This window comes from Pantherophis guttatus, chromosome 1 (genome assembly GCF_059756535.1).
Source record: "Pantherophis guttatus breed Tessera chromosome 1, ASM5975653v1, whole genome shotgun sequence".
NCBI lineage: Eukaryota > Metazoa > Chordata > Lepidosauria > Squamata > Colubridae > Pantherophis > Pantherophis guttatus.
The window spans coordinates 168881526-168907833 of NC_142063.1; the positions used below are offsets into that span (position 1 = coordinate 168881526).

A 26308-nucleotide genomic window follows, 5' to 3' on the forward strand; every position below is an offset into this window, starting at 1 on the left:
CATGTGATGTTCTCCTGGCATTTATCAATGTAACCATAATAATTCAACCTGGATTCTTTCTCAAAACATGGTTAAATAAGATGTAAGTTCACAATTGACACAAAGATTCTCCTCACTTACCCTCTTAGTCCGAATGAGCTTGTGATCCCTGAATTCTGTGAGCTGAGCTCTAAGAGTTAGGTCACTATTGACCAAGAAGGCCTCCCGACAGCGCTGATACAAATCTTGGAAAGAAAGACCTAGTAAAAGAGAAGCAAAAGAAGTTTAATATCAGGCATAAAAAATAAATTTTTGTTCAAATGGATAACTCTCATTTCAACACCAAGAAACATCATGTAATCTGTAGAATTTGATTGCTAGTGCTGAAGGTATTTTTCTTCCCTAAAACTTTCAATAAGAAATGCACTTATTAATTATTGTACATAACATTAGTTTAAAACTACAGTAGAAAAATACCAAAGACAAAGTAAGCCACCAATGTTCAAGCTCAGAGTATATTCAGTGCATATCTCAACACAGTTCTGATCAAATCTAGGACAACTTGCCACAGCCAACTCACCATAGGACAATTTGCCATGGGACAATTCAACATTGTATTAATTGTTTCATGCACTTTTATTATTGGTGACTGCGTTTTCATTGAAATTATTTTAACTCCTGTATTTCTGGATTGGCTTTGTTTTATTGTTATTGGCCATAGTTCCATTGAAATTAATTTAAGTGTTATATTTGTTGAATTGTCTGTGGCGAGTTGGCCGTGAAGAGTTGTCCCATTCTGTTCTTATCTGTCTGCATATATGTCAATTTGCATATGTTCATTCTTTTTTATATTCTGATTTTATCATCAAATCAAACAAAGAAAGATTTGTAAAGTCAGTAATTTACAAACAAGAATTGCAAAGCCAATCTACTCTATATTGTGATTTGGATATAATGGAAATTATTGCTCAGTCAGAAGTATGAAAAATATTGTAAACTACATCATAACTTGAGGCTATGTCTGCACTAATCCAGTGGCTGGTGCCCACATTATTCTAAGCTATAATATAGTTTGTTCTTGGCTTAACTCAACATATGAACATATTCATGGTTTAAGAATTATCTATAACTTGAACCTTATGAATGTTCAACAGCATTTAGATTTTGCATGAGTTCCGCCATTATTTGATACTCATTTTCATAGATATATCGATAATTGACCAAAAGGTTATAATAAAGTAATTTATTATTTTCTCACACAAAAACAGTATACATCAGAATCTATCAATGAGAAACAGCACTGGAATTTTCCTACATTTGTACACTAATTAATATATGGTCAAAGGCTTAGATGACCATAGAAACCAAGAGAGCATGACTTGGCTGTTTGGTGAATTGAAGAAATGGAACATAATGAAAGGAGGAAAACTATATTCCAACTACTTCCCAAACAACTATTTGAGTAAGCTAATGTGAGCAAAATTCAAAAGGGAACTCTGCATAGTGAGTCGTCTTCACCATTTAAATTGTGTTCCTTGTGAGGATGTGCTCAGAAAAACCTTACAACCTAAAAAAAAATGAGATCCATTAGCCCAAGCCCAGAATTGGTTCTGATTACAAAGCCTCAGACTGCTCTTAAATATTTTCCATTATATATCCTAGCCTACTAATTTCTTTTAGTTTAAAGCTATACCATATTCCAACTAGAAAAAAAAAACATTAAGTCTCAGCCCGTTTGTTAACAGATAATGTTCAGTGTCAAAATTCTCCACCAAACTCTTGTCTTGACAACACTGCTCTTGTTTGAACTCCAGGAAACAAATTACAAATGTTGCATGTTTACCTAAATAGGAAGGATTATCCATATTCTCCAATTGGTACTCTACTAAGAGCCTAAAGATACCCCTGGAAAGAGAGACAACCATGTTAATATAGTTAAATACAGCAAGAACCATACATCCACATTCACTCCTTGTTTAGCGATTAACCACAATTAGAAAACATTTGCAAATATGACAGTAATTTAAAAATTCATTTTTGAACCAATATGCACGTTTACAACCAGATTTCATACACCTGACAAACAGAGACCAGAGTGAAATTAACAATGGCAGAGCTATATAAGAAAAAAAAATTCTGAATGACACAGCAACCATTGTGATCTTCACAGTGTCAAAGTTGTGTGTTCATGTAGCGACCATTTCACTTAACAACCTAGTCAGTGGAATAGAATTCAGTCAGAAAACTAGGAATGAGTACTTATCACTGAGGAAAAATCTCCTAGGAAAAATCCATACTCCTCATACCATTTATATATTCTTACTTTTATATTTTCTTTAGTGGTTCCACTAAACATTGGAGTAACTCTTGCTATTCCATGCATCAATGTAGCTGCCATTTTTTATCAGCTGGTTTTACTCTCCCCAAAGAAAAAAACCCCCTATTTATCTAAACCCTATCTGTCTATTTTAAAATACCTCATTTATTAAAAGAAGCAGAAAAATGCAATAAAGCAAAATCAAAGATTTGCATTCTATCTCAGCTATTTTATGAAACATATTACAACACATTGCTTCACAGGAACTCAAGAGCATCACACATCCTTCAACTTGTTGAGTGGGGCAGTTAGTAGCCACAGTTCAGCACATTTGGAGAGCTACAAGTTCCCTATCCTGCACTGGGAAAACACCATTAAGTTTTTTTTCCATCCCCACCTGCAATGTATAAAAGAATTATATTTTTAGTATTAGTCTTACATACTAGGAGCTTTTTTTCTGGTCATAGGGAAGAATCTCTCCTGTTTCTCACAGACTTATCTCTTACCTTGCATTAGAAGTAAGACTGCAGAGAACATGTGTGAGGGAGCTCAATGCCAAAGATCCCGAATGCTGTACCAAGAGCGAGTTCTCATAGGCTGTTTCTTCTGCATAAGGGCTGAAGGTGGTCGTTTCATACCACAACCAATTATACATGCTTCGTTTTGCTTGATCCCACACTATGAATGCAGAAGACAAATATCAAAAAGAAAGAAAATATGAATGCCCTAAAAATAGAGAATACATACCATAAAACTTTGAGCACTGTAAATGTGGAAATGGCTTTCCATAACATCTTTTATGATATGCCAGCATAAAAATGCCACAGTAATTCCAAGCTGTTACATGAATTAAGTTCTTTTTATGACAAATTGTTGTTTGAATAAGGTCTGATACTAATTAGAAAAGAGCACATATCTTTAATGAAGAAGTGTGTTTAAGGGACTCAACTGGCTTTTGGGTGGCAAACTGGGGAATGCATTCCGAAAAAGAAGAAAATATAATATAATATGAATATAATTAAATTATTAAACACAATCTTATTCCATCACATTATTCTCTTAGTTTCAAATCCTTTTGAAAATGAGGTTGTCTTTAGAAAGAACTAGGATTTATTCCTGTGTAAACGTTTTTAAACAGGGCCAAGTTGTGGCCCCTTAGACTGTCCTAGTGGAGAAGAAAGCAGGACTTCAACTAGGAGGACCATCTGAAGAAAAAAACCGGAGGCCTCTGTGAAATGCACTGGGCCTCCCAAGGCAAGATGGTGGAGTGGAAATGATCGGACAGGGTTAAGGCTCAGTGACTGGAGGGCATTCGTTGTTTGCTGGGATACCTCAATATGTGGCTCCTCACAAGCCATCAGTAGAGTCCCTAGAGCACTCCCAGACTTGCTTCAATTTTATTTGACATCTTTTGAAGCTTAGACCACTTTTTACTGTTGCTCGATATATTAATTTTATCTTGGGAGGGTATGTATGTGTGAGTGTGTTTGGGATGGATTGAAATTTAAATTATTTTAGAATGGAAGGGGTGGGTTTGGAGTGGCTGGAATTAGGAAGAATGAGGGAGCCGGGGACAGGAAATGGAGTCCCCTCTGCTGAGTGTGCAAGCAGAAGCAGATGGGGGCTCAGATATGACCCCCGGTTCGGTATGAGTGGGGTGCCTTGCCTGCCGGTGAAGAGGGGGGCCGCTGAGGTGGGGAAGGGGATTTCTGGGGGGATGGAGAGCCAGAATATTGTGGTTACGACTGGGAGAGGTAGTTATGGCGGGAGCCAAGGGGTAGGCTGCTCTCGGGGAACTAGGACTCGCTGCCTCAAAGCGATTACTTCTGCCAGCCCCTCTGGTTTTGGTTCATCGGGCTCACCTCGTATACCTGGTGACTTGGGATGTCAGGGTCCTGGCCTCAGGCTGTGCTGTTTAATGCCAGGTCTGTTGTTAACAAGGCTCCCCTCGTTCGGGACCTAATCCTAGAGGAGGAGGCTGACCTGGCATGTATAACTGAGACCTGGCTGGGCCAGGAGGGGGATGTTCCCCTCTCAGAAATGTGCCCAGACGGATTTCAGATATTGCATTAGCCGTGACTCCAGGGAAGGGGTGGAGGAGTGGCAGCTATTGTCCGGAAGAGTCTCTGTCCTCGCAGGATCCCTGCCCCTGAGGTTGTTGGGTGTGAGTCTCTCCTCTTGCGGTTGGACTCAAGGGTTCAGTTGGGCCTGTTATTGACGTACCTGCCTCCCAGCTGTGTTACAACAGCCCTGCCTGTGCTGCTAGAGGCAATAGCCAGGTTGGCGGTGGAGTTCCCCAGGCTTATGGTACTGGGGGACTTCAACCTGCCGTCACTTGGCGAATCCTCAGATGTGGCTCAGGAGTTCATGGCTTCCATGGCTTCCATGACAGCCATGGACCTGACCCAAGTAGTTCAGGGTCCAACCCATAGGGGAGGACACACACTTGACCTGGTGTTTCTCTCGGGGCACTGGAGACAGGATCTGGAATTAAGGGATATAGATGCTTCTCCCTTGTTGTGGTCAGATCATTTCCTGTTGAGGTTGGACTTTAAGACGCCACTCCTCCATCGCAGGGAGGCGGAGACGATTAAGTGGTTCTGCCCCAGACGCCTAATGGACCCGGAAGGGTTTCAGAAGGAGCTTGGGGAGATACCTGACTCTCTTGTCCACAGTCCGGCCGAGACCCTGGTGGCTGCCTGGAATAGGGCAGTGTCTGGGGCATTGGACAGGATTGTGCCTTTGCGACCTCTCAATGGCAGTGGATCTAGGAAAGCTCCCTGGTTTGCCGAGGAGCTCCGGAAGATGAAGCGCCAGAAGAGATGTCTAGAGCAACGCTGGAGGACCAGTAAATCTGAATCTGACTGAACACTCTTGAGAGCCTTTATTAGGACTTATTTAGTGGCGATATGGGCGGCAAAATGCTCGCATTTTTCCGCACTTATTGCATCTGCAGATTCTCGCCCAGCCGCCCTATTTAGCGTGACTCGCTCCCTCCTTAATGTAGGGGGAGCGGAGGAGCCCTTGCAGGGTAGAGCTGAGGAGTTTGTGCAGTTTCTGTCAGATAAAGTTGCTCAGATTCGGATGGACTTGGACTCTGATTGGGCAATACCGACAGAGATGACGGGGGCGGGTCTTAGTCCTATTGTGTAGGACGAGTTTGAGCCAATGACTCCTGAGGAAGTAGACAAGGCTGTAGGTGCGATGAGTTCCTCCACCTGTTTGTTGGACCTGTGCCCCTCCTGGCTGGTTTCGGCCAGCAGGGAGGTGACACGAGGCTGGCTCCAGGCTTTAGTTAACATGTCCTTGAAGGAGGGGTCCTTCCCGCAACCATTAAAGGAGGCAGTTGTAAGGCCCCTCCTCAAGAAGCCTTCCCTGGATCCAGCAGAAAGGTTGTAGAGAAAGTGGTGGCACTTCAGCTCCTGCGGTCATTGGATGAAACGGGTTATCTAGACCCTTTTCAGTCTGGCTTCAGGCCTGGCTACAGCATGGAAGCTGCCTTGGTCACACTGATGGATGATCTCTGGCGAGCCTGAGATGGAGGTCATTCCTCTATTTTGGTGCTACTTGACTTCTCAGCAGCTTTTGATACCATTGACCATGGTATCCTTCTGGGATGACTAAGAGAGTTGGGAGTGGAAGGCACCGTGTTACGATGGTTCTCCTCCTATCTCTCTGGTCGGTCACAGTCGGTGATGGTAGGAGGACAGAGGTCGACCCTTAGGCCCCTCGTTTGCGGGGTGCCTCAGGGCTTGGTCCTCTCTCCCCTATTTAACATCTACATGAAACCGCTGGGTGAAATCATCCAACGATACGGGATGGGATATCAGCAATATGCTGATGATACCCAACTGTATATCTCCACCCCGCGTCAGTTCATTGAGGCAGTGGATGTGATGTACTGGTGCCTGGAGGCTGTGAGGGTCTGGATGGGAGTCAACAGGCTCAGACTTAACCCAGACAAGACCGAATGGCTGTGGGTATTGCCTCCTAAAGACTATGTCGATTGTCCATCTCTGGTCCTGGGGGGGGGGGAGAAATTGTCCCTCTCAGAACGGGTTCGCAATCTGGGTGTCCTTCTAGACTCACAGCTGAGATTAGAGCAACATCTGACAGCTGTGGCTACGGAGACTTTTGCACAGGTTCGCCTGGTGCACCAACTGCGACCCTACTTAGATCAGGAGGCTCTCCTCAGTCACTCATGCCCTTGTCACCTCACGGTTGGATTATTGCAACACGCTCTACATGGGGCTACCCTTGAAAAGTGTTCGGAGACTACAGTTGGTCCAGAATGCAGCCGCGCGAGCTATTGTGGGTGCACCTAGATACACCCACATTACACCAATTCTCCGCGAGCTGCACTGGCTCCCTATCGGTCTCCGGACACAATTTAAGGTATTGGTTATTACCTTTAAAGCCCTACATGGCTTAGGGCCAGGCTATCTTCGAGACCACCTTCTACCGCATAGCTCCCAACGACCGGTAAAATCCCACAGAGTTGGTCTCCTCCGGGTCCCGTCAGCTAAACAATGTCGGCTGGCGGACCTGCGGGCGAGGGCCTTCTCTGCGGCTGCCCTGGCTCTCTGGAACCAATTACCTCCTGAGGTCCGGACCACCCCCACCCTATTGGCCTTCCGGAAAGAGGTGAAACCTGGTTTTTCCGGCAGGCCTAGGGCCGTTGATCTCGCTGGTGCAATCTTGCGAGACCCGGCCATGAATGGAGTGTATGGGTTTTTAAATCTTTTTTTAAAACAACTTTTATGGTATATTGTTCACATTATTTTTTGATGTAAGCCGCCCAGAGTCCCCAGGGAGTTGGGCAGCATAGAAATGCGACAAATGAATAAATAAATAAATAAAAGTGTGACCAAGGTTTTCATAGATTTCATGAAAGCCTAGAGTCTCAAGTCATACATCTCTGAAAAACATCAATTATAGTATCAGCTGAATAGTCATTTCCAGTCCTTATTTTTATTTAAAAAATGATCTTGGATTTTCTTCATGAAGAGTCCTTCTAAATGTCTGGCACAGGCATCAAGAGAGTGAATTAACTTATCCTATCTCTTAGGACAAGAACTTTGACTAGACCAAGTTTTATAGGCCACACCTATTAATCCACTCAGTTTCTTTTATGACACAGCCATAGAAAAAACAACTAGAGGAAAAATGTCTAAGGTGCTTTTTCAAAAGGCAACTGGACTATGTTTTGTTCCTTGAGGAAGATATTTCGCTTCTCATCCAAGAAGCTTCTTCAGTTCTGACTGAAGTGAAACATCTTCCTCAAGGAAAAAAAACATAACCACTTGACTTTTGAAAAAGCTCCTTGACAGGATGACAGCCATGACCTGGATGACTGAGAATCTTTAGAGACATGCAGAAGAATGTTTAACTGATGGAAAAATGGAAGTCCAAACCACTGTCCTATGAATCTTAATTAAAGGAGCATGGTTGGAAAACAACATAGATGCCAATTGAATAAATATGGGAGTAGCTTTGGATCCATTACATGATGCAAATTAGAAAGGAGCTAGCATTTCAATATTTACTATAAATAAAGCTTCCATTTGATATACTTCTGTTGCTGAAATTCTCTTGTAATGGCTCCATTAGATTTTCTACAATAAATAATCTATCAGTTTTGAAAGTCTATACGTTCAGTGCTTCTCCAAAATCTACAGAGATCAAAATGACAACATTTCTGGCTTTGACAACTAATGGGAACCACAGTCTGCCTTCTATGTTATGATGAAAATTTCTGTGTGAGAACATCTGGAATGACTGAAATGATTGGGGATCTATTCAGTAGCTGAAGAACTTGAAAATCAATGTCTTCAAAGTAAATAGAAAGCCACTGGAATTACTATTGCCTTTTGCATCATGATTTTCCATAACATTCAACAGGCTCAAAGAAATAAATACAGGATAAAGTCTATTGCAAGCTTGGTGATGGGACAGTTCCCTGTATTCACTGCCTTGGCTCTCTCTGACAGTAACCTAACATCGTATCTTGGAATCAGGACTGAAAATAGCAAAACACTGTTAGCATGATCTACTTCTATGCTCTTTGTGTATGTTGTACATAAGATTTCTCTTATGTACCAGCTTATGAAAGGATTTAAATTTTGATGTCTGATAATTCATGTCTGAAGATGTTAAATAAGCATGCTTCATTTGGTGGAAAAATGCTTTATAAAGCCATTTGCACTGCCCTAAGCTTTAGCAAATGGATGTCATATCCATTTCTGAAAGGAAATCCTGAGTTGCAAACTCTTGACTGTGTTTGCTATCCTTCCAAGCAGCCATCGTTTGCTGAAGTTCCCCACTACCTTCAGGAAAACTTTTCCCTATAGAAAAATTAGTATTACATACACCTATGGATTTGGATAGGTAAACATCATACACGGTTGTGCATAGTATATAAGTATCTTTCAAATCTACAAAGGGCACGAAATCTGTGGAAGTTATATTTTGATTGTTTAGAGATGGTTTATGTTGTGTTACAATTTTTATGCTATATTTTAAATGGAGAAAACACTTCTTTCTTTTAGCTAATTTGGAATGTCAAAGATGGAGGAGATTCATAAGAAAGAGTTTTTAAATTTTTAGGAATTTTTCCTTTGTTTGAGATGAATATGTTGTATGGCTGCTATGCACAGAAAGAAAGGACAAAGTAAGAGGAAGATTATCCTATAATTTAAGGTCTACAATGAACTGGTTGGCTGACAGAGTTTATGAGACTAAACTGGCTGTCCATTCCCTGTTGCCATGTTGAGATGGCAGGCTGAATTAGGATGCCTCCAAACACTAACTAGGCAGGGATAGATTAAAACTACTTAAATAGGTCCAAATGTAAAAGTACAGCAGGCTCATAAATTTAGTACTGTCATCTTGTAGAGAAGCAATGTCTTTAACGCTTATTTATAAAAAGACTTTATAAAAACACCCTGCTAAAATAAACTGTGATCTGAAACTGCCATTGAACTGTTCTGAGATTCTGCTTAACTTGTACAAAATAAATCATAGTCTCTTAAGAAATTTAAATATAAAATAATAATTCCACCATTGGTAATATGCAGAATAAAAAAACAGTCCTAAAATAAATTATGCTTGTACCACAAGGGGACCTGTTACTAATGTCTGGCATTTATGATGAATTTACACACAACATACACAGTTTGAAAAACCCAGTAACCTACTGAGAGGTGCATTAATATGATCAATAGATGCTATGAGGTAGACATTGGAAAGCGAAGACAATTGTCCTAGGATTTGCTGATTTTTATCTCCTCTTAACATCTTACTGTCCAAGTTGTGGATGAGAAGATATAGTTCCGAGGAAACATCTGGCAAACAACAAGAAAAAAAAAAGAAATACCAATAGTCAAAGATCAAAAATAGAATATATAAATAATGGTTACAGGATTTGTGTCTGGAATATTTTATGCTTATGTGAAAAAAAATTGGTAATGTTTGAAATAAAAGTTTTCCAGAACAGTTTACAAACATTTTAAAATTACAATGAAATTTACTTTTAAAGCAGCAGCTTATAATACATAATTTATTTATTTACTTATTTATTTATTTATTTAATTATTTAATTAATTTTTATACCGCCCTTCTCCCGAAGGACTCAGGGCGGTGAACAGTCAGAATAACATACATATAATGTGAAATAAAAATAATTTAAAATAATTAAACCAATTTGGCTCATCAATTAAGATCTTCAGCGTAGAATTTAGATAATCTGAAAAATTTATGCCAGTCTGGCTTGGTGAAATAGAAAGGTCTTCAGGGCACGACGGAAAGTACGGAGATCTGGGATCATTCGTATCCCTGGGAACCACCAGCCGACATTGCTTTACTGACGGTACTCTGAGAAGGCCCACTCTGTGGGAGCGTACTGGTTGGTGGGAGGTTATCGGTTGCAGAAGGTGGTCTCGTAGGTACCCAGGTCCTAAGCCATGGAGCACTTTAAAGGTAAGAACCAACACCTTGAAGCGCACTCAGAAGACCACCGGGAGCCACTGCAGCTAGCGTAGGAGAGGTATTACGTGTGAGTGCCATGTCGCTCCCATAATCACCCGCGCGGCCGCGTTCTGGACCAGTTGGAGCCTTCGAGTGCACCTCAAGGGTAGTCCCATGTAGAGAGCATTACAGTAGTCCAGTCGGGAAGTGACGAGGGCATGAGTGACTGTGCATAAGGAGTCCCGATCTAGAAAGGGGCACAACTGGCGAATCAGGCGAACCTGATAGAAAGCTCCCCTGGCCACGGCCATCATATGTTCTTCTAAAGACAGCCGCGTGTCCAGGAGGACACCCAAGTTGCAAGCCTTCTCTGTGGGGGCCAATGACTCGCCCCCAATAGTCAACGATGGTATCAGCTGGCTATATCGGGGCGCCAGCAGCCACAGCCACTCGGTCTTGGAAGGATTGAGTCGGAGCCTGTTTCTCCCCATCCAGATCCGCACGGCTTCGAGGCACCGGGACATCACTGCAAGAGCATCATTGGGGTGGTCTGGGGTGGAGATGTACAGCTGAGTATCATCAGCGTAAAGTTGGTTAAATTAAATATTAAATCTTCTTTACATGAATAACCTATATTAAACCTTCATTAGTTAAACAATATATGCATTTAATGTGATTGAACAATCATGATAGAATTGAGCTTCATGATGGCAAATTGAAAAGGGGAAGACCACTGATTGGGATGAAAAGCTGGGATGAACTGAAGACAGAAATCCAAGGATACTAGAAATGCTGTAAAAGATCTTTGCTGCATGATTCCTATCATTTGGGGGAGCGGGGGGAGCCAGACAATCTGTCCTTCAAAGCAGGAACCTCAGCATTATTTCAAACCTACTGGATCAAATCTCACACATTCTAAATTTTCTCTATTAAATGCAATTTAAATCACCTCAGTTCATTAGTAACAATATATCAAGAATGTTCAAGGGAGCTATACATAACCTTATAAAATGACTGTCCATATAGTTTACCTTCTTTAAAACTTTTTAGGATGAAGTCCACCTGGTCCTGGGGGCTACGAAAGGTACCCATGTGATTCAATACCTCTTCTGTTATAGAATTCAAAATCTGGCACAGAAAAATGGTAGGCCATCATCTTCTTTTAACACTTTGTTTTTAAAGATTCTTAGAATTAAATCTGAACTGAAAACAAACTTTTGACCATTATATCTACTTGAATAAATTATAACATTCCTTTACTGAAAGTGAAATTATTGTAGAAACTCTCACAAAATGTAGAAATCCTTTTCATATAAAAAGGTATAATAAGCAAAAGAAGGTTACATAGACTGCAGCTTTTATGAGAGCAAAACTACACCCAAAATGTTGTCAAGAAAAGTGCAGGGACTTGTCAAGAGTCAGGGCTTACTCCACGGACAATAAGAACAAGTAGTTCCTGTCCCAAAGTTACTTTTCCAAAAGGCAATTGGATTTTCTTGGCTTTTTCCTTGAAAATATTTTGCTTCTCATCCAAGAAGATCCTTCAGTTCTGAAGGAACATTTTCAAAGAAAAAAACCAACAAAGTCCAGTTGCCTTTTGGAAAAGCACCTCTGGGACAACCATGACCTGAATGATTGAGAACCTCTGTAGCCAAGTAGTTCCTATGTTTCAAATTAATCCAATTTGCTCCTAATATCTCTTTTCCTTGCAAGTGGAATCTATAAATAAAAAAGTTGCACTCAAAATAAGTCCACAATGCAGTTTGGCTAGCTATATTCTCACAATATTCTAAGCCATGATTTAACTATGGTTTACAAAACAACTGGCTGGATCACAAACACTTTAAATTACAAACAGTAAAATGTAAATTATTTGGGCTGGCCAAACGCAGCTATCATATTCTAGGATTAAGTGCAGAAAAGATAAGCAATTTGAGAAATGTAGTTAGTCTTCATTCACTGACCACTATTAGCTACAGCAACTCAGTCATTAAGTGAAACAGTTGCTGGATGAAACTGCAACAATGCTTATGATTTTATTTCAGCTTTCCTTTTATTTACAAACCTGAAAAAGTCATAAATGTGAGAATTGGCTGTAGAGTTACTTTTCATCATCATCATAAATGTGAAACAGAAACTAAATGAAGCAGTCCTTAACATGGACTACCTGTAACATCTTTCTCTATACTAATGTGTTTTGTAATAAAGCTTTTGTTAACTGATCAAAGCCAGACGTGTTATCTGTTTCTGCTTACTGATTTTATGGTGATGTTGGGAAAGAATCCATTTACAACAAGATGTACAGAATCTTGAAGAAGAGAAATACGGAAATTCTCCAACAGATCTCTTTTTGAACCTAATCCGTATAGCACAATATTGAACCCAAGGCTGTAAGAAATAAAGGAAAAAAAAGTCCTTAAATATAACAAAACAAAGTGCAGTGCAATATGATGTACTGAAAATATTTAGGCTGACCACAAGAACTTATTGTTCTAAAAATGGGATGTGTGTGCAAAATTTGTTGTGTTTACTTCTGAGCACTAGTCAATAACTGAAGATTTATTTTTTAAAAAATCCAGGAGTTCAGTTTGGCTATCAGTAGTATACCAGTTTTTTCTAATCAGACAAACTGTCAATTCTTTATCTTTGAACAAAGATACGCAAGTTTTCTGCTAATTGTCTATCCTAGTTTTCTATCTTAATTATGTGTTTTATTAATAGCAAAAACTTGTCTTAAACAGGAGAAAAAAAATCAGTATTCTGAATATCTAATGTTTTCTACATTTAATCGAGTAAGTTGAGGTGAGTTTGCTCAGCATTGAATCTATTTCATTCTGTTTACTTTTTTGACTTGGAAAAGTCTCTCAGTGAATATTAAAATTCTCAGCATTACAGGTCTACTTACAACCACAATTGAGCCCAAAATTTCCAGTGCTAAGTAAGACGGTTCTTTAAGTGAGTTTCGCCCCATTTTTACCTTTCTTGCCACAGTTGTTAAGTGAATTACTACAGTTAATAACATGCTTGTTAAGTGAATCTGGCTTCCCCACTGACTTTGCTTGTCAGAAGATCACAAATGGTCATAAATATATGCCAGTTGGCAAGCGTCTGAATTTATGTCATGTGACCAAGGGGATGCTGCAAATGTCATAAGTATGAAAACTGGTCATAAATCACTGTGCTGTTGTAATTTTGAACAGTCACTAAATGAATAGTTTTAAGTTGTAGACTACTTGTAGTTATTTTCTATAAGCTATTAATAGAGTATATGTAGCTCAGAGTTGAACTGTGGAGTTCTTGATGCTGAGCTTGGTTGTTTGCTATCAGGAGTTTCATCACCTAACTAGGTAACATCATCAGTGTGGTGAGTGTGGGTTTTGCTCCCTCTTTATGGGCATTCATACAGAAAGAATAGTCATTCCTTGATAGAAGTTTACCTACTTGCAAATTTCTCCCATTTGCATGCTTTCTGGAGCATTTGATGCCCTATGTGGTTCGAAAAGAAGAGAATATATGTAGCTCATGGTTAAAATAGACATCAAACTCTTCAGAAAGCATGCAAATGGGAGAAATCTGCATGTTGATAAATCTCCAAGGAACGACTATTCTTTTTGCACTAATGTCTATAAATAGAGAGCACACCCCATATTCTGATAGCTGATGATAACATGATGTTACTTATTACAGTGATGAAAAGCAAACAACCAAGCTCATCATTGAGCACCATGGATTCCATAGAAGCTATTAAAAAACAGAATTGCTCTGGAAGTTCTATGAAAGCTCAAGATGATGCTACTAAATTATTGGAATAACTATTGATGATTTTGGAGGATTATTATCTGCTTTTGTGACTTTCTGAATTTTAATTTTTACCATGGATGTTTGTTGTAAGCCACTGAGAGCCCAGTTGATTGTAGTGTGCACAAATAGAAAAATAAATGCAATTATCATAGGTCACAGCTGAAAGAACTATTTATACTTTTTCAAACTGTTTATGCAGATCTCAATTCTAGGAAATATTAACCATATACAATAGTGAAATATTAACTACATCTAATGATCCAGTTTTATTCAACAAAATGATTTCAAAGCATCGCTATGGGGATTTATTTCAATTTATTCACTGGACTGTAAACTCCTACTAAAATATAAGGGATACTTACTGCAGCTGCAACATCCATTTGTAGAAGAGGGATTCATATTGTGTCATTAACTTTTCCCGTTCAGCAGCAAAAGCAACAGGTATGTTGTTCAAGAGATTTTGTAGGGATTCCTAGACCATTTAGTTTCATTGGAGAAAAAAAGGACTTATCAGTAAATTTCTAATTAATGAGATGAGAAAGTTCTTAATTGATGAAAAGACTTTGAACAGAATAATCTCCATTATGAGAATTTTCCAATTCCTTCTCCATCTCTCAGTTCAAAAAGGGCTAAAGACTAATAGAATGCAATTGAAAGTGCTTTCACCTATGAAGCGCTTTATGACTTGGTGCTGAGTTACCTTTAGGACTGTATTCCTCCACCAGAATTGGCTCAACCACTTTGATCATGCTGAAAAAAGCATGATTGTCCCATAATCTGAGCCCTGGTAGTGCAGCAGACTAAAGCACTGTTATTAACATCAGCTGCTTGCAATTACTGCAAGTTCAAACCTCACCAGGCTCAAGGTTGACTCAGCCTTCCATCCTTTCTAAGGTAGGTAAAATGAGGACCCAGATTGTAGGGGCAATAAACTGACTTTGTATAAAATATACAAAAGTATGAAGGCTATTGCTTAATGCATTGTAAGCCGCCCTGAGTCTTCGGAGAAGGGCGGCATATAAATCAAATTAAAAAAAATATATTTTGGGGAGGTAAGGAGTATTTTTGTTATCAAACCATCCCTCTTGAATGGACTCTTCTCAAGTTGCCTTCTGGGAGTTTCTGAAAATGGAGCATTTGGGAGCTGATGCCAAATGCTCTCTGGAATGTGGGTTTGTTTATTTTTGACTGCTTGTTTTTGTATTTTTAATTTATATTTGTTACTGGGTATTGCAGCAAAATATGTGATAAAAAAACAAAAAGGAATATAGAGCCTTTTAAAGACATAAAGGTGTTTCACATGAAATGCAGGCATGTATGCTTAGAGAAGCTGTGTGCTGGGCTCATACATTACTCTTGTGGCTCCAGCAAAATATGGGTCCTTGAGTTAAGCAGATGTTAATGGAGAACAAGAATATGTTTCGAAGTGGGTATGCTGACTACACTTCTTTGATTCAAATGAGTACTTTCCTAGTAAGCTTAGGAAAGAATACTGCACACTACTGCCATGATGTATGCACACAATTTTCTGAATCCTCAGCAATGCCGAATAGGGAATCCCAGTAGTTGAAGTTTATGTATAGCATTGGTCAAAACTCATAGATTTGGAAACAGAATGTCTGGGATACTTGATAACCTAATTATTTTCTTCTGGGGTCTGTTGAATTGCTCCAGAACTGCATGGTTCAGAGAATTCTGGAATGGTATGATGAAGGAAGGGACTGGATTCAATTGATGAATGCTGCACATCCTATTCAGGTATCTAGAGAGCAGTAAGATTGGAAAAGTTGGTACAAAATATGGAAGAAATATCTCATTGTACTTAAATAATGATACTATGAATTTTTTAAAGTTTTACTGAGAAGTTTGTAAGCTGCTTGATTGAGAACCAGTTTAGGATAGTGCTTAAAGCATCAGGTTAAGAAACTGGGAATTCTAGTCTTGCCTTGAGATATTTGTTTATTTGTATCCTGCCTTTATTATTTTTACATATAACTCAAGGTAGCAACTTTCTCCTCCTATTTTCCTCATACCAACAACCTTGTGAAGTGAGTTGGGTTGAGATAGACAGACTGACTGACCCAAGGTCATCTAGCTGGCTTTTCATGGCTAGTCACTTTCTTTTAGCCTAAGAAGGAGGTACTAGTAAATCACTTCTTAAAATCTTGCCAAAAAAACTGCAGGGACTCATCCAGGCAGTTGTCAAGTCAAAATCAACTCAGAGGAAGAAAAGAAAACAAGAAAAGAAAAAGCTGCTTGATTACAACACAGGTATTTTCAGAAATTTCATGAGCCAAAATTTGCAGTAGGTAATAAATTTTTAAAAAGAAATTTTCTCAGTTCCTATAGAAAGTACAGTATATGTACTTTCTCTGGCAAACCAAGTACAAGTTATTTGCCACCCAGTTCTTTCAGAATGTTTTTTTATTATTATTTCAAATCTAGTTTACAGCCCTGGGATTTCCTCACAATTTTTCATCCAAATACCAATCAAGTTCACTGTTTAGCTTTTCAAGTTCAAAGAAAGTGACAGCTTAATTACACAGAGGATACAACATTGTGCAGCATGTAAACTATGACTGGTGGTTTGGGATATTGTATGAATCCTGATAAATCTTTTTCTCAGTACATACTGTACCTGATCCAGTTTTTTTTTCTCCAACTTCTGCAGTGTTCGATCAGAGGTTAAAACTTTAGAACTGCTGTGTGCTTCAAAATACTCTTCTACCAAATTGCTCTGATAACAAACAGAAGAATAATTAAGTATTATCTTCTGGCAACATTAATTGAGGAATAAATTGATAGCTGAGAACTGATTAATAAAGTGCAAAACTTTACCATAGAAAACAGAATATTGAAATGAATCTAAATTCCTCTAATGATTAATATGTACCATATATACTTATGGATAAGCTCATCCTTAGGTAAACTGACCAATGCTTTTTTTCTAACCAAAATATCATAAAAATGTGCCACCTGAAGATATGCTGACCCTCAAAATTTTTGTGTTTTAATTTTTACAACTAGCTTATCCACAAGTGATGAATTTTTCATGCTATTTTGGCTAAAAATTTAAGTGTTCGCTTATCTACAAATGGGCTTATCCACAAGTATATGCAGGTATTTTTTTGAAGTATTAGCATATATACTTGTGGATAAGTCCATCTGCAGGTAACCTAAACCCAATTTTTTAGATGTATTTTGAAACCTAAAATTCTTGGCTTATCTGCAAGTATATATAGTAATTAAAAACAAATATTTTGCATGTTTTATTTTCACTTACAGAAATATAAAAAAGCAAACTTCTTTCCATTCCATCTTTACTGTTTTACCCTTTTCCCACATATTCAATTTTAGCTTTTGTTAAACATTTTTATATACACTACAGAAAAGGTACTCCTGCACATAGCAGAAATTACTTTGCTATAAGGATACAACTTATTTCACTTAGGGATACAAGAACTTACACATTAAATGAAACTTTGTGGAGAGCATTTAGCAAATTTGTCTCCAGAATTTAATCAGGAGAATTAAAGCTAGATAAATTAAACTGCAACGGAACACTTTTCTGAAACCACTTAGAGGAAAAATGCATTTGATTTATTTTTGAGCGCAGAGAAAACTGCTTCTAAAAGACATTATATTATACTCATTGTACCTTGGAAAGTACAAGAGTTCAGAGCATGCTTACAGAAATGCATCTCTTCAGCTTCTTAGCAGATGTTTCCTTACTAGGTGGAACAGAAGAGGTTTGGAATCTGATTGGGGTTTTTGGAAGAACAGCTTCATCAGCAGATACCGAGCAAGCCTCATCCCCTTCTTCTTCAGAGTTTGAAGCAGAATAATCACTTTCACTATCAGAGCACAAGTTTAAGGCTAAAAAGGAAAATATATAGGTTAGAATTCAGGTAGTTCTTGGATTAAGGTGGAACTGGGACCAGAATTTCCATTGCTAAGTGTTGCAGTCGTAAAATGTGACATCACGTACCCACATTGCTTAGCTTAGACTGGGTCATTAAATGAGGACTTCACATGACCATGACATGGGAAGAGGCAGGAGTCCCAGGCAAGCAGGTTGACAGGCAAGAGTTATTGGTGGCCTGGTGTTGCAGGTGGACACTACACTGTGCAGGTAGGCAAAAAAGCAATGGAAACTGGGGCAACGTGCAACTTCCTGAGGGTTTCCCACTGACTTTACATTTGGGAAGCCAACAAAGAATTCAAGTGTCGAGCATATGATCAGAGGACATTGCAATTGTCATAATGACAAGGCAGTTGCCAAGTACCCCAATCATGACATTACTGTAGGGACATTGCAATGGCCAAAACTTTGTGAGGACTAGTTATAAATTCTCCCCACTCAGCACTATTGTAACTTTGAACAGTCGCTTAACAAGTGGTTGTAACCATGGGCTACCTGTAGCACTTGCTAGGAAAACAAAAGTACAATAAGGCTATTGATTCCTCATCAATTTGTGGAGGGGGGAGGAGATCAGAATGCTGGACAAGATAGATTTTTAATTTGATTCAACAGAGCTCTTGTGCTCTCAGGAGTTTCCCCTTCTGTTCCTCACAAGTGAGTTTTGTGGCTATATCTCATATACTTTTGACCTAGTTTTCATGGAACTCAATGCAGTTGTAAACTACATTTTAGCTATGATTGTCGTAGCTAAACATAGCATAATAGTCAGCATGTTACAGCCAGCATTGTCTTGATGTATGATACTATAGAATAGAAAACAGTAATTTTCTCATGAGACCACCAGTATTCATATTTTAGATTTAGTATTAAAACATTAAGCCAGGACTGTGGAAAGCTTCACTAAAAATCTCAAAAGAATAAAACTGGAAAGCAAATTATAGGAGAAATATCTCATAATGTCACCAAATTGTGTTAGCTAGAACTACTTTCTTACCTGTCATTCTTTTCCGAGTCCGATAAGATAATTTTGATAATAAATCATTTCTTTTACTCTGTTAGAAATAGCAAGTATATTAGATCCCATTCTCAAACAACATCTCATATCTAAATATTCTATTTCCTAACAAAATAGCCATCTAAATGCAAAAATTTACAAAAGTTTAAAGTCTCCTATCTCAGTCAAATGATTGACCAAATTTTTTCAAATATATGGATGTTGTTTATATACAATACTGTGTTCATTGGAATGGAAATCACATATGTATCTGATTTCTTTGGTACTGTGGTTCCCCAATCTTTCCAGCTCTGCAGACCGGCAGTGGCAATGGCAGCAGTGGCAAATGGGAGAGGGGATGGTTTCACACACATGCCCAACGCTTGTGTAAATGGAGCTTCATGCTCTCGCCCATTGCTTATGCGGCCCGGTTCCCAACAGGCCGTGGTCTGGTACAGGAAGTTGGGGACCCCTGCCTTAATAGACCTCCACCTGTATTTTGGAGAGATAGGGGCTCTCCAATGCAAACCTCGCAGATATAGTTAAATGGGAGGAAGTGGAAAATCCAAATTCAACTATTGTATATAATTTTCAGAAAGATATCTTAAGACTGAATACATACCATATTTTTCGGAGTACAAGATGTTCTGCAGTATAAGACGCACCTTAGTTTTTGGGGAGGAAAATGGAAAAAATTCTGCCTTCTACCAGGTATTCATCTGGCTAGCGTCCTTAGCCTGGTCAGCTTCAGCACATTACCGTATTTTTTGGAGTATAAGATGCACCTTTTTACCCCCAAAAAGAGGGTAAAAATCTGGGCGCATCTTATAGTCCGAATGTAGCCCCGCTCATCCACCGGCCCCCACCCTTCGGACATTTTTAGGCAGTTCTAGGCAGCAGGGATCCTGGCATCAGGATTCCATCCCAATTCCAAAGGAAAGCGTTTTCGGGCGGCAGACCCGCAATCCCCTTCCCGATTCCAAACATGGGGTGTGCAGAGGCAAAAAAATTGAATCACATTTCAGGCGGCAGCTCTGGCCAGGAGGAAAGAGAAGGTGAGTCTACTGAGAAGGAGGACGAGGGTGCGCAGCTCTGCAATGTGCAATGGAATCCAAAACGGTTCCCAGTTCCCCGCTGCACATTGCAGGAGAACTGACTGCCGCCTGAAACGCAGTTCTGAGAATTGAATTGGGGAATCCGACCAACGGGCAGCGGTGGCTGGAAAGGAGGGACATTTCACGTTAGGGGCTCCTGTTTGGCTCGGCTTGGCACGGCTCCTGGGCATGGAGAGGGCTTAGGTGGCAGCGGCAGCAGCTCCTCACATTGCTGGGGAGTGAAGTCATCGCAACCATTGTCTGCCCTGAGCTGCCCGCTGTGCGGCCAGAGGGGTGACCAGCTGCAAATCATGGGGCCCACCTTGTTGCCCAAAGCTGCCGGGCAGATCCCCCCCCCCGACCATCCTCAGGCTGTGCTCTGACTCTCCCCCCAGAGCATGCAAGGGGTCTCTATGGGGGAAAGCGAGTAGTCCCTGCGGATCGCAGGAGCACCCTGATAAGTTTTCTGGAAAAGAACTTATCAGTAATCAACACCCTCTTTCCCAGCCGAGTCTCTGAGGCACCTCTCGCTTGTAGTAGGAGGAGGAGGACAGAGTAAAGCAGCGCCACCTTAAATGCTGATAGGCAGAGGTAGAATTTTTTTTTTCTTGTTTTCCTCCCCAAAATTAAGGTGCGTCTTATACTCCGAAAAATACGGTAGTTCGCTGGTTGTGAGCGTGCTTGTTGGGGCTGATAAGCAGCTTCAAAAGCACAGCTGACCGTCAGAGGGAGCGCCAGTGAGACGTTCAAGGCTGCGGGGATCGCCAAAGCACATCACCGCCTGAAAATGCGACACGCGGAGGCCAAAACGTGATGCGTAGAGGCGGCGATCGGCAGCGATGTGCTTTGGCGATCCCTGCAGCCTTGAACAGAATGCCTCTCAAACGGAGCATTTGGAGGCTGAAAACACGAGGCACAGAGCCCAAAAACACAAGCCATTGCCTGTGCCAATCTTTGCAGCCAGGAAGAAAACATGCGGAGGCCGAAGGGTGGGGACCGGTGGGTGGGCAGGGCGACATTCAGAGTATAAGATGCACCCAAATTTTCAGTCTCTTTGGAGGGTGGGGGTGGGAAGTGCGTCTTATACTCCAAAAAATACTGTACTTAAACTATTTGAAAATATATTTATATCTGCACACTAGAAAATAATATATTGTCAGCATAACTAGCTTCAATTTTCCAGGCTTACGTCAATTACAATTGATACTTTTAACAGCGAAAAAATGTCACTCACATCTTCCTGGTCTTTGCTTGAAGAACGTTCTGAAAAATAAAAATTGAGTCACAGATTATGATTACTTATAAATATCATGGGTTTTGCACAATTTCAAATGTATTACAAGATTATTTTAATGTACATTTCAGCTAAAACCAGATTCAGTCTAATTTAATATGCAGCATGTACACATTTTGCTATCCAAGTAACAATTGTCATCACTGTACATTTAAATAAGCAAGAATCAAACTATGTTTTTTATAATTAAAGGTGTCAATAGCAATTTTTATATTGCAGTCTTTTGCCTTGATAAGTCTATTGACAATGTCTTCCCTATATAAATTCTATGCTACTACAGTTTATCTGAATTATAGAGATAGCCCAGCCTTGTAAATAATGTTTCAATAAATGTAGGTTTCTATGCTTCTACCGATAGTTCAGACAAGGAATTTGGGAGCACAAGAATCAGCAAATCTGAACTTCTTCTGAGATGCAGCTATTAATCTATGCATTTCTTCCATAGTTACGGATACTACAATCTATTACCACTCTGCAATTGGAAACTATATAATGGAAATGAGGCTAAAAACTTGAGTCCTTAGAATCTGCATATCAATAATATGTAGTAATATATAGTAATTAGTATAGTAAGAAGTATATAATCATATGTGCAGAATTCCCAAATGCCCCTTTCAAGCAATTACTAGGAACATTTCCCAATTTCTGTTAAATATTCACAATGAAGTTGGGCCCTCACGTACATACATACATACACACATATCTTTATTATGGGCACTGACCACAATACCCAACAATTGCTTAACACATTGTAAGCCGCCCTGAGTCTCCGGAGTAGGGCGGCATATAAATCAAATTTAAAAAAAAAATCTATAGCAGATGGAGCAAAATAAAGCAATTGATGATTAAATCATTAATTCAATAAAAGGGTGTCTGGCTTTAGACAGTGTAGCAAAATTTGACCATGTTCATAGACAGAAAATCATACTGGCTTGATAACAAAAACTGAATTCATATGAATAATTAGAAATGCCTGAGCATTTTACTCAACACCCAAAATTGTTGACAATCAGGCAGCATACAAATTTAATAAATGATGATTATATGAGAAATGATCAAATGGAAATTGCACCCTTATTTTGGCATTCATTTATTAAGGGATGGTACTTCTATATTCAGCATTCAATATTAATATTTTCCATTTTAGAACAATTGTAAGACAAATTCTGTATTCTCCAAAATGTAAATTCACAGCTAAGCAACAAATAATGCAATATAAAATACATATTCTTGCCCATCTCATTTCATTAGAATGACTTTTTTTAAGCAAATTCTGTAATTTCCTAATTTAATCAAATATTTAACATTTTAAAAACTATTAACAGAACTTACTACTGCTGATTTTTGGAGTGTTTGTTTTCTCCTCAAACTTCTTCGAACTGTTTTGTTTTGCATTCTTTGCTGAGTTCTGAATTAGCTCAGAAACTTTAAATGTAAAAAAGAAAACTCCAATTAAAGATAGCATGCAAATAGTACTTAAATACTCAAAAGGACAGCATAGATACTATACCATGTACAAATGTATTCAATATCTAAAGTTATTAGCAACAGTAAATAATATGATTCTTACACAAGAAATATCCAGGGCAACAAGGATATTGATACCTATTACCTATTTATTTATTTGCACACATTTTACCAATCTTGATTTTCAAAGTCTTTGGTTCCCTAAACAATTCTTTATCTTGTAGGAACCTTTAAGGAGTAATAACAAAATAGTTATTTTACAAACACTTCTTCTGGGGTGTCACCCCATTTATGGATTTTTCTCCCCAAAGAGGCTGAATTAGTATCCACATTAACATATCTCTGACATCAAATGGAGATCTTTTCACAAACTATATACAGTAGTGGCCAAAATTGTGGAAACCTTTTGAGAAAAGTGTATTTTCTAAAACTAGCTAATAACACCACTTTTTTTTTTTGAGTACCATAAAATTATATAGAATAGAATAGAATAGAATAGAATAGAATAGAATAGAATAGAATAGAATAGAATAGAATAGAATAGAATATTGTATTGGCCAAGTGTGATTGGACACACAAGGAATTTGTCTAGTGCATATGCTCTCAGTGTACATAAAAGATACATTCATCAAGAATCCTAAGGTACAACACTTAATGATAGTCATAGGTACAAATAAGCAATCAGGAAACAATATCAATAGAAAGTAATTTAATCAAGAATGTAATGCAATAACTTTTATGAAGGATTTGCTATTAGAATAGCAGTTACAGTATAAAGAAGAAAAGTGAAACATGTAGAAAAAACAAAATATACAAAAATTATCACCATAGAAAAAACAAGATATACAAAAATTATCACGACAGTTAATACTGAGCTGGGTAACCTTTAGCATGAATTACGGCCTTACAACGTCTTCTCATGGAGTGAATCAAGTCTTTTAGTTTTGCAGCTGTTATAATGTGAAACCATTCATACAAATGTATAGAAGTACCTATATATATGTAAAAGAAATAGACATGGAACACAATACATGCCTCTCTCTGCCATCCTATTAGAGCGTTTTGGTGTTTGGAATGGAAAGACATCACCACCACTTGCACTGGAACCATTTTTCATTGACTCTAAAAAAATATGTATCAATTAACCCTTAGAAGAAAGCTTTAGAGTAAAAGATTTATAGCAGTTTTATGCCCAAAAACAGATTATATCTAATTAGCAATACAAACATTTATTTTTAAGAGTGAATATGAGTGTCTTATTTCTTGGTGGCATTATGTACAAAATATTGAATATTTCCATGCATAATATGAAGTAAATATCCGCAAAATGATGGCTGTGAAAATGTTGTGTTTCCCGAAGTACCTTGGACGTCTAGGGCAGTCACGTAATCCTGTTCTTTAAAAATATCCTGGGCTTCATCATCGGAGCTATTCTCCAGATTTTTCATCCATTTTTTAATATCCAGTGTATGCGGAACACTTAACTTACGAACTTTGAGACCTGAAAATGCAATAAGACCGCTTAAGAAAAAATACTTGAACAGTTACAATAAGTAATTTTCGTAGGTCTGTGAAAACCAATAATTTTCTGGGAAGCTATACATTCTAGAACACTAAAGCTGTATGATAATTTTTGATAAGAATGTAAAGAAAACAAAACAATTACTTTAAGAAGTAACATTACAATGTTGATATTATAAGAAAAGTCAGTTGTCAAAACTTCCTGAAGGCAAAGCTTTGTCTCTATATATCTATACTAAAAGATAATGTGTTGTGGTGAAGTTGTATTTTTGTTGTAAAGTTGTCTATACTGATGACATTAATGCCAAAGTAGATTTCATTGCAGTTAACTTACTATTGAAAGATTGCTAAATACTTCAGCAGCATTGTCTTGCTCTCACATATTTTCAGAAGATCAAGTGGTAATTAATTTCTCCAAATACAGAAAAAGGAACTGCTTTTAAAATGATGTAATTAAATATTTAAGCACAACAAAAATTATTAATATTTTGGGGAAATTCGGAATTAGTCACCTTATTCTAATAATAATAAAATAAAGCAAGTAAGGATACCTGCATCCTCAGAGATATGCTTCAGAACATCTTCATCAGCCACAAATTTAACCTCTAGGAGATTAATCGTCTTTGGGTTACTCATATTGAGGTATCTAAATCAAAAAGGAAGTAAATTGACATATTCCTATCAAGGCACAAGTCTCATATAAATTTAATTTATTATTACGAATAATAGAAAAAACCTAGAATGCATATTAAGTCATGAAAAATTATACATGATTACTACTAGAAATAGTAATAACTTGGATTTTATAAAAGCTTGCTGGTCCTCAACACAAATAGAGAAAACAAATATATGTTTAAACAAGACATTGGATAATTTCCTTGATGGATGTTGCTTTCCAAGAAGGCACTCATGTAGAATTCTAGAGAATATCCTCATAACATACCAATAGAGTAAGGCAAAACTTAAATTTGGCACCTCAAAATATACAAAAGTCAGTTTCAAAACTAGTTAACTTTGATCAGTCAAGAACACAATAAAACAATTTGTGTAATAGAATAGATAAGGACTTGAGTCACTTACATACAGGAAGACTAAGTGAGTAAGCCTGTGGTGATGGTAGGGCCCAATTTGGCATCCTGTGTAATCTGGAGGAAACAAGGGGAAAATGCAATTAATAGATACCATCAAATAATCAGAAAGGCTGATTTGCCATAGCCCTGAAAGTAGAGATTGAGTTTCCTTATCTGACTAATATATGCAATGCTTATAAACTTATTTTATATTTTATCTATATTTTCCAAAAAATTGATATCAATAAGTGGAATATGGGTTAATTATATATACACTTTTTTTTGCAGAACACTCCTAGTGATTCTTCATTGCCACCTAATTGAAGTATTTGCACAAATGATGTGTGATGTATGCCAGTGAGACTTGGACTGTATACAAGAGGCATGCTAGGCAACTGAACCACTTAAAATACTTGCAAGGATAAATACAGCTAAGGATAAATGCAGATGTAAAAATATTCTATTCTTAAAACAATATGACATTATAGCCTATCACTAAAAAGAAAGGTATATATAAAGTCTATAATTACTACATGCTACTTTATAGATGAAACGGCAATGATTTAGTTATTACAATACAGTACACAAACTTACAAAATTTTGCTCAAAGGTTATACAAAAATTCTGACTGGCTTTCACATCAATGTAAAAAGAATGCAAACCAATGTCATCAATTGAAGCACATTTACTTGGAAAGGAACAAGGGTAGGCAGTTATATTTCTCACTAAAGAAATAGAATATGGTGCTAAAGCCATCATAAAAATATAGCACAGGTAATCCCTGGTTTACCATCACAACTGAGCCCAAAATTTCTGCTGCTAAACAAGGCAGCTGTTAAGTGAATTTTGCCCTATTTTACAACCTTTCTTATCACAGCTGTTAA

General features: G+C 38.2%; 2 protein-coding genes across 6 annotated transcripts in view; one reads left to right on the forward strand and one right to left on the reverse strand.

Annotated features, from left to right (window-relative positions):
• The window catches only part of ORC2 (origin recognition complex subunit 2), a 29094-nt gene that overhangs the window by 1292 nt on the left and 1494 nt on the right, over nucleotides 1–26308 (reverse strand). For all 5 annotated transcript variants that reach the window (XM_034430555.3, XM_034430541.2, XM_034430547.3 and 2 more), the window contains exons 2-17: nucleotides 25435–25499; nucleotides 24906–25000; nucleotides 24197–24334; nucleotides 23869–23955; nucleotides 22699–22791; nucleotides 21307–21335; nucleotides 18979–19036; nucleotides 17754–17938; nucleotides 16701–16799; nucleotides 14425–14534; nucleotides 12517–12649; nucleotides 11293–11389; nucleotides 9493–9639; nucleotides 2803–2974; nucleotides 1823–1884; nucleotides 121–239 (exon numbers count right to left, since the gene is read on the reverse strand). In XM_034430555.3, coding sequence (XP_034286446.1) covers nucleotides 121–239; nucleotides 1823–1884; nucleotides 2803–2974; nucleotides 9493–9639; nucleotides 11293–11389; nucleotides 12517–12649; nucleotides 14425–14534; nucleotides 16701–16799; nucleotides 17754–17938; nucleotides 18979–19036; nucleotides 21307–21335; nucleotides 22699–22791; nucleotides 23869–23955; nucleotides 24197–24334; nucleotides 24906–24990 — 1614 coding nt within the window. In that variant the 5' untranslated portion in view covers nucleotides 24991–25000; nucleotides 25435–25499. The remainder of the gene's footprint in view (nucleotides 1–120; nucleotides 240–1822; nucleotides 1885–2802; nucleotides 2975–9492; nucleotides 9640–11292; nucleotides 11390–12516; nucleotides 12650–14424; nucleotides 14535–16700; nucleotides 16800–17753; nucleotides 17939–18978; nucleotides 19037–21306; nucleotides 21336–22698; nucleotides 22792–23868; nucleotides 23956–24196; nucleotides 24335–24905; nucleotides 25001–25434; nucleotides 25500–26308) is intronic.
• Nucleotides 4181–6044, forward strand: LOC148116619 (uncharacterized). The gene is given in 1 exon segment (XM_087893284.1): nucleotides 4181–6044. A coding segment is annotated over 1 exon segment (984 nt). The 3' UTR covers nucleotides 5165–6044.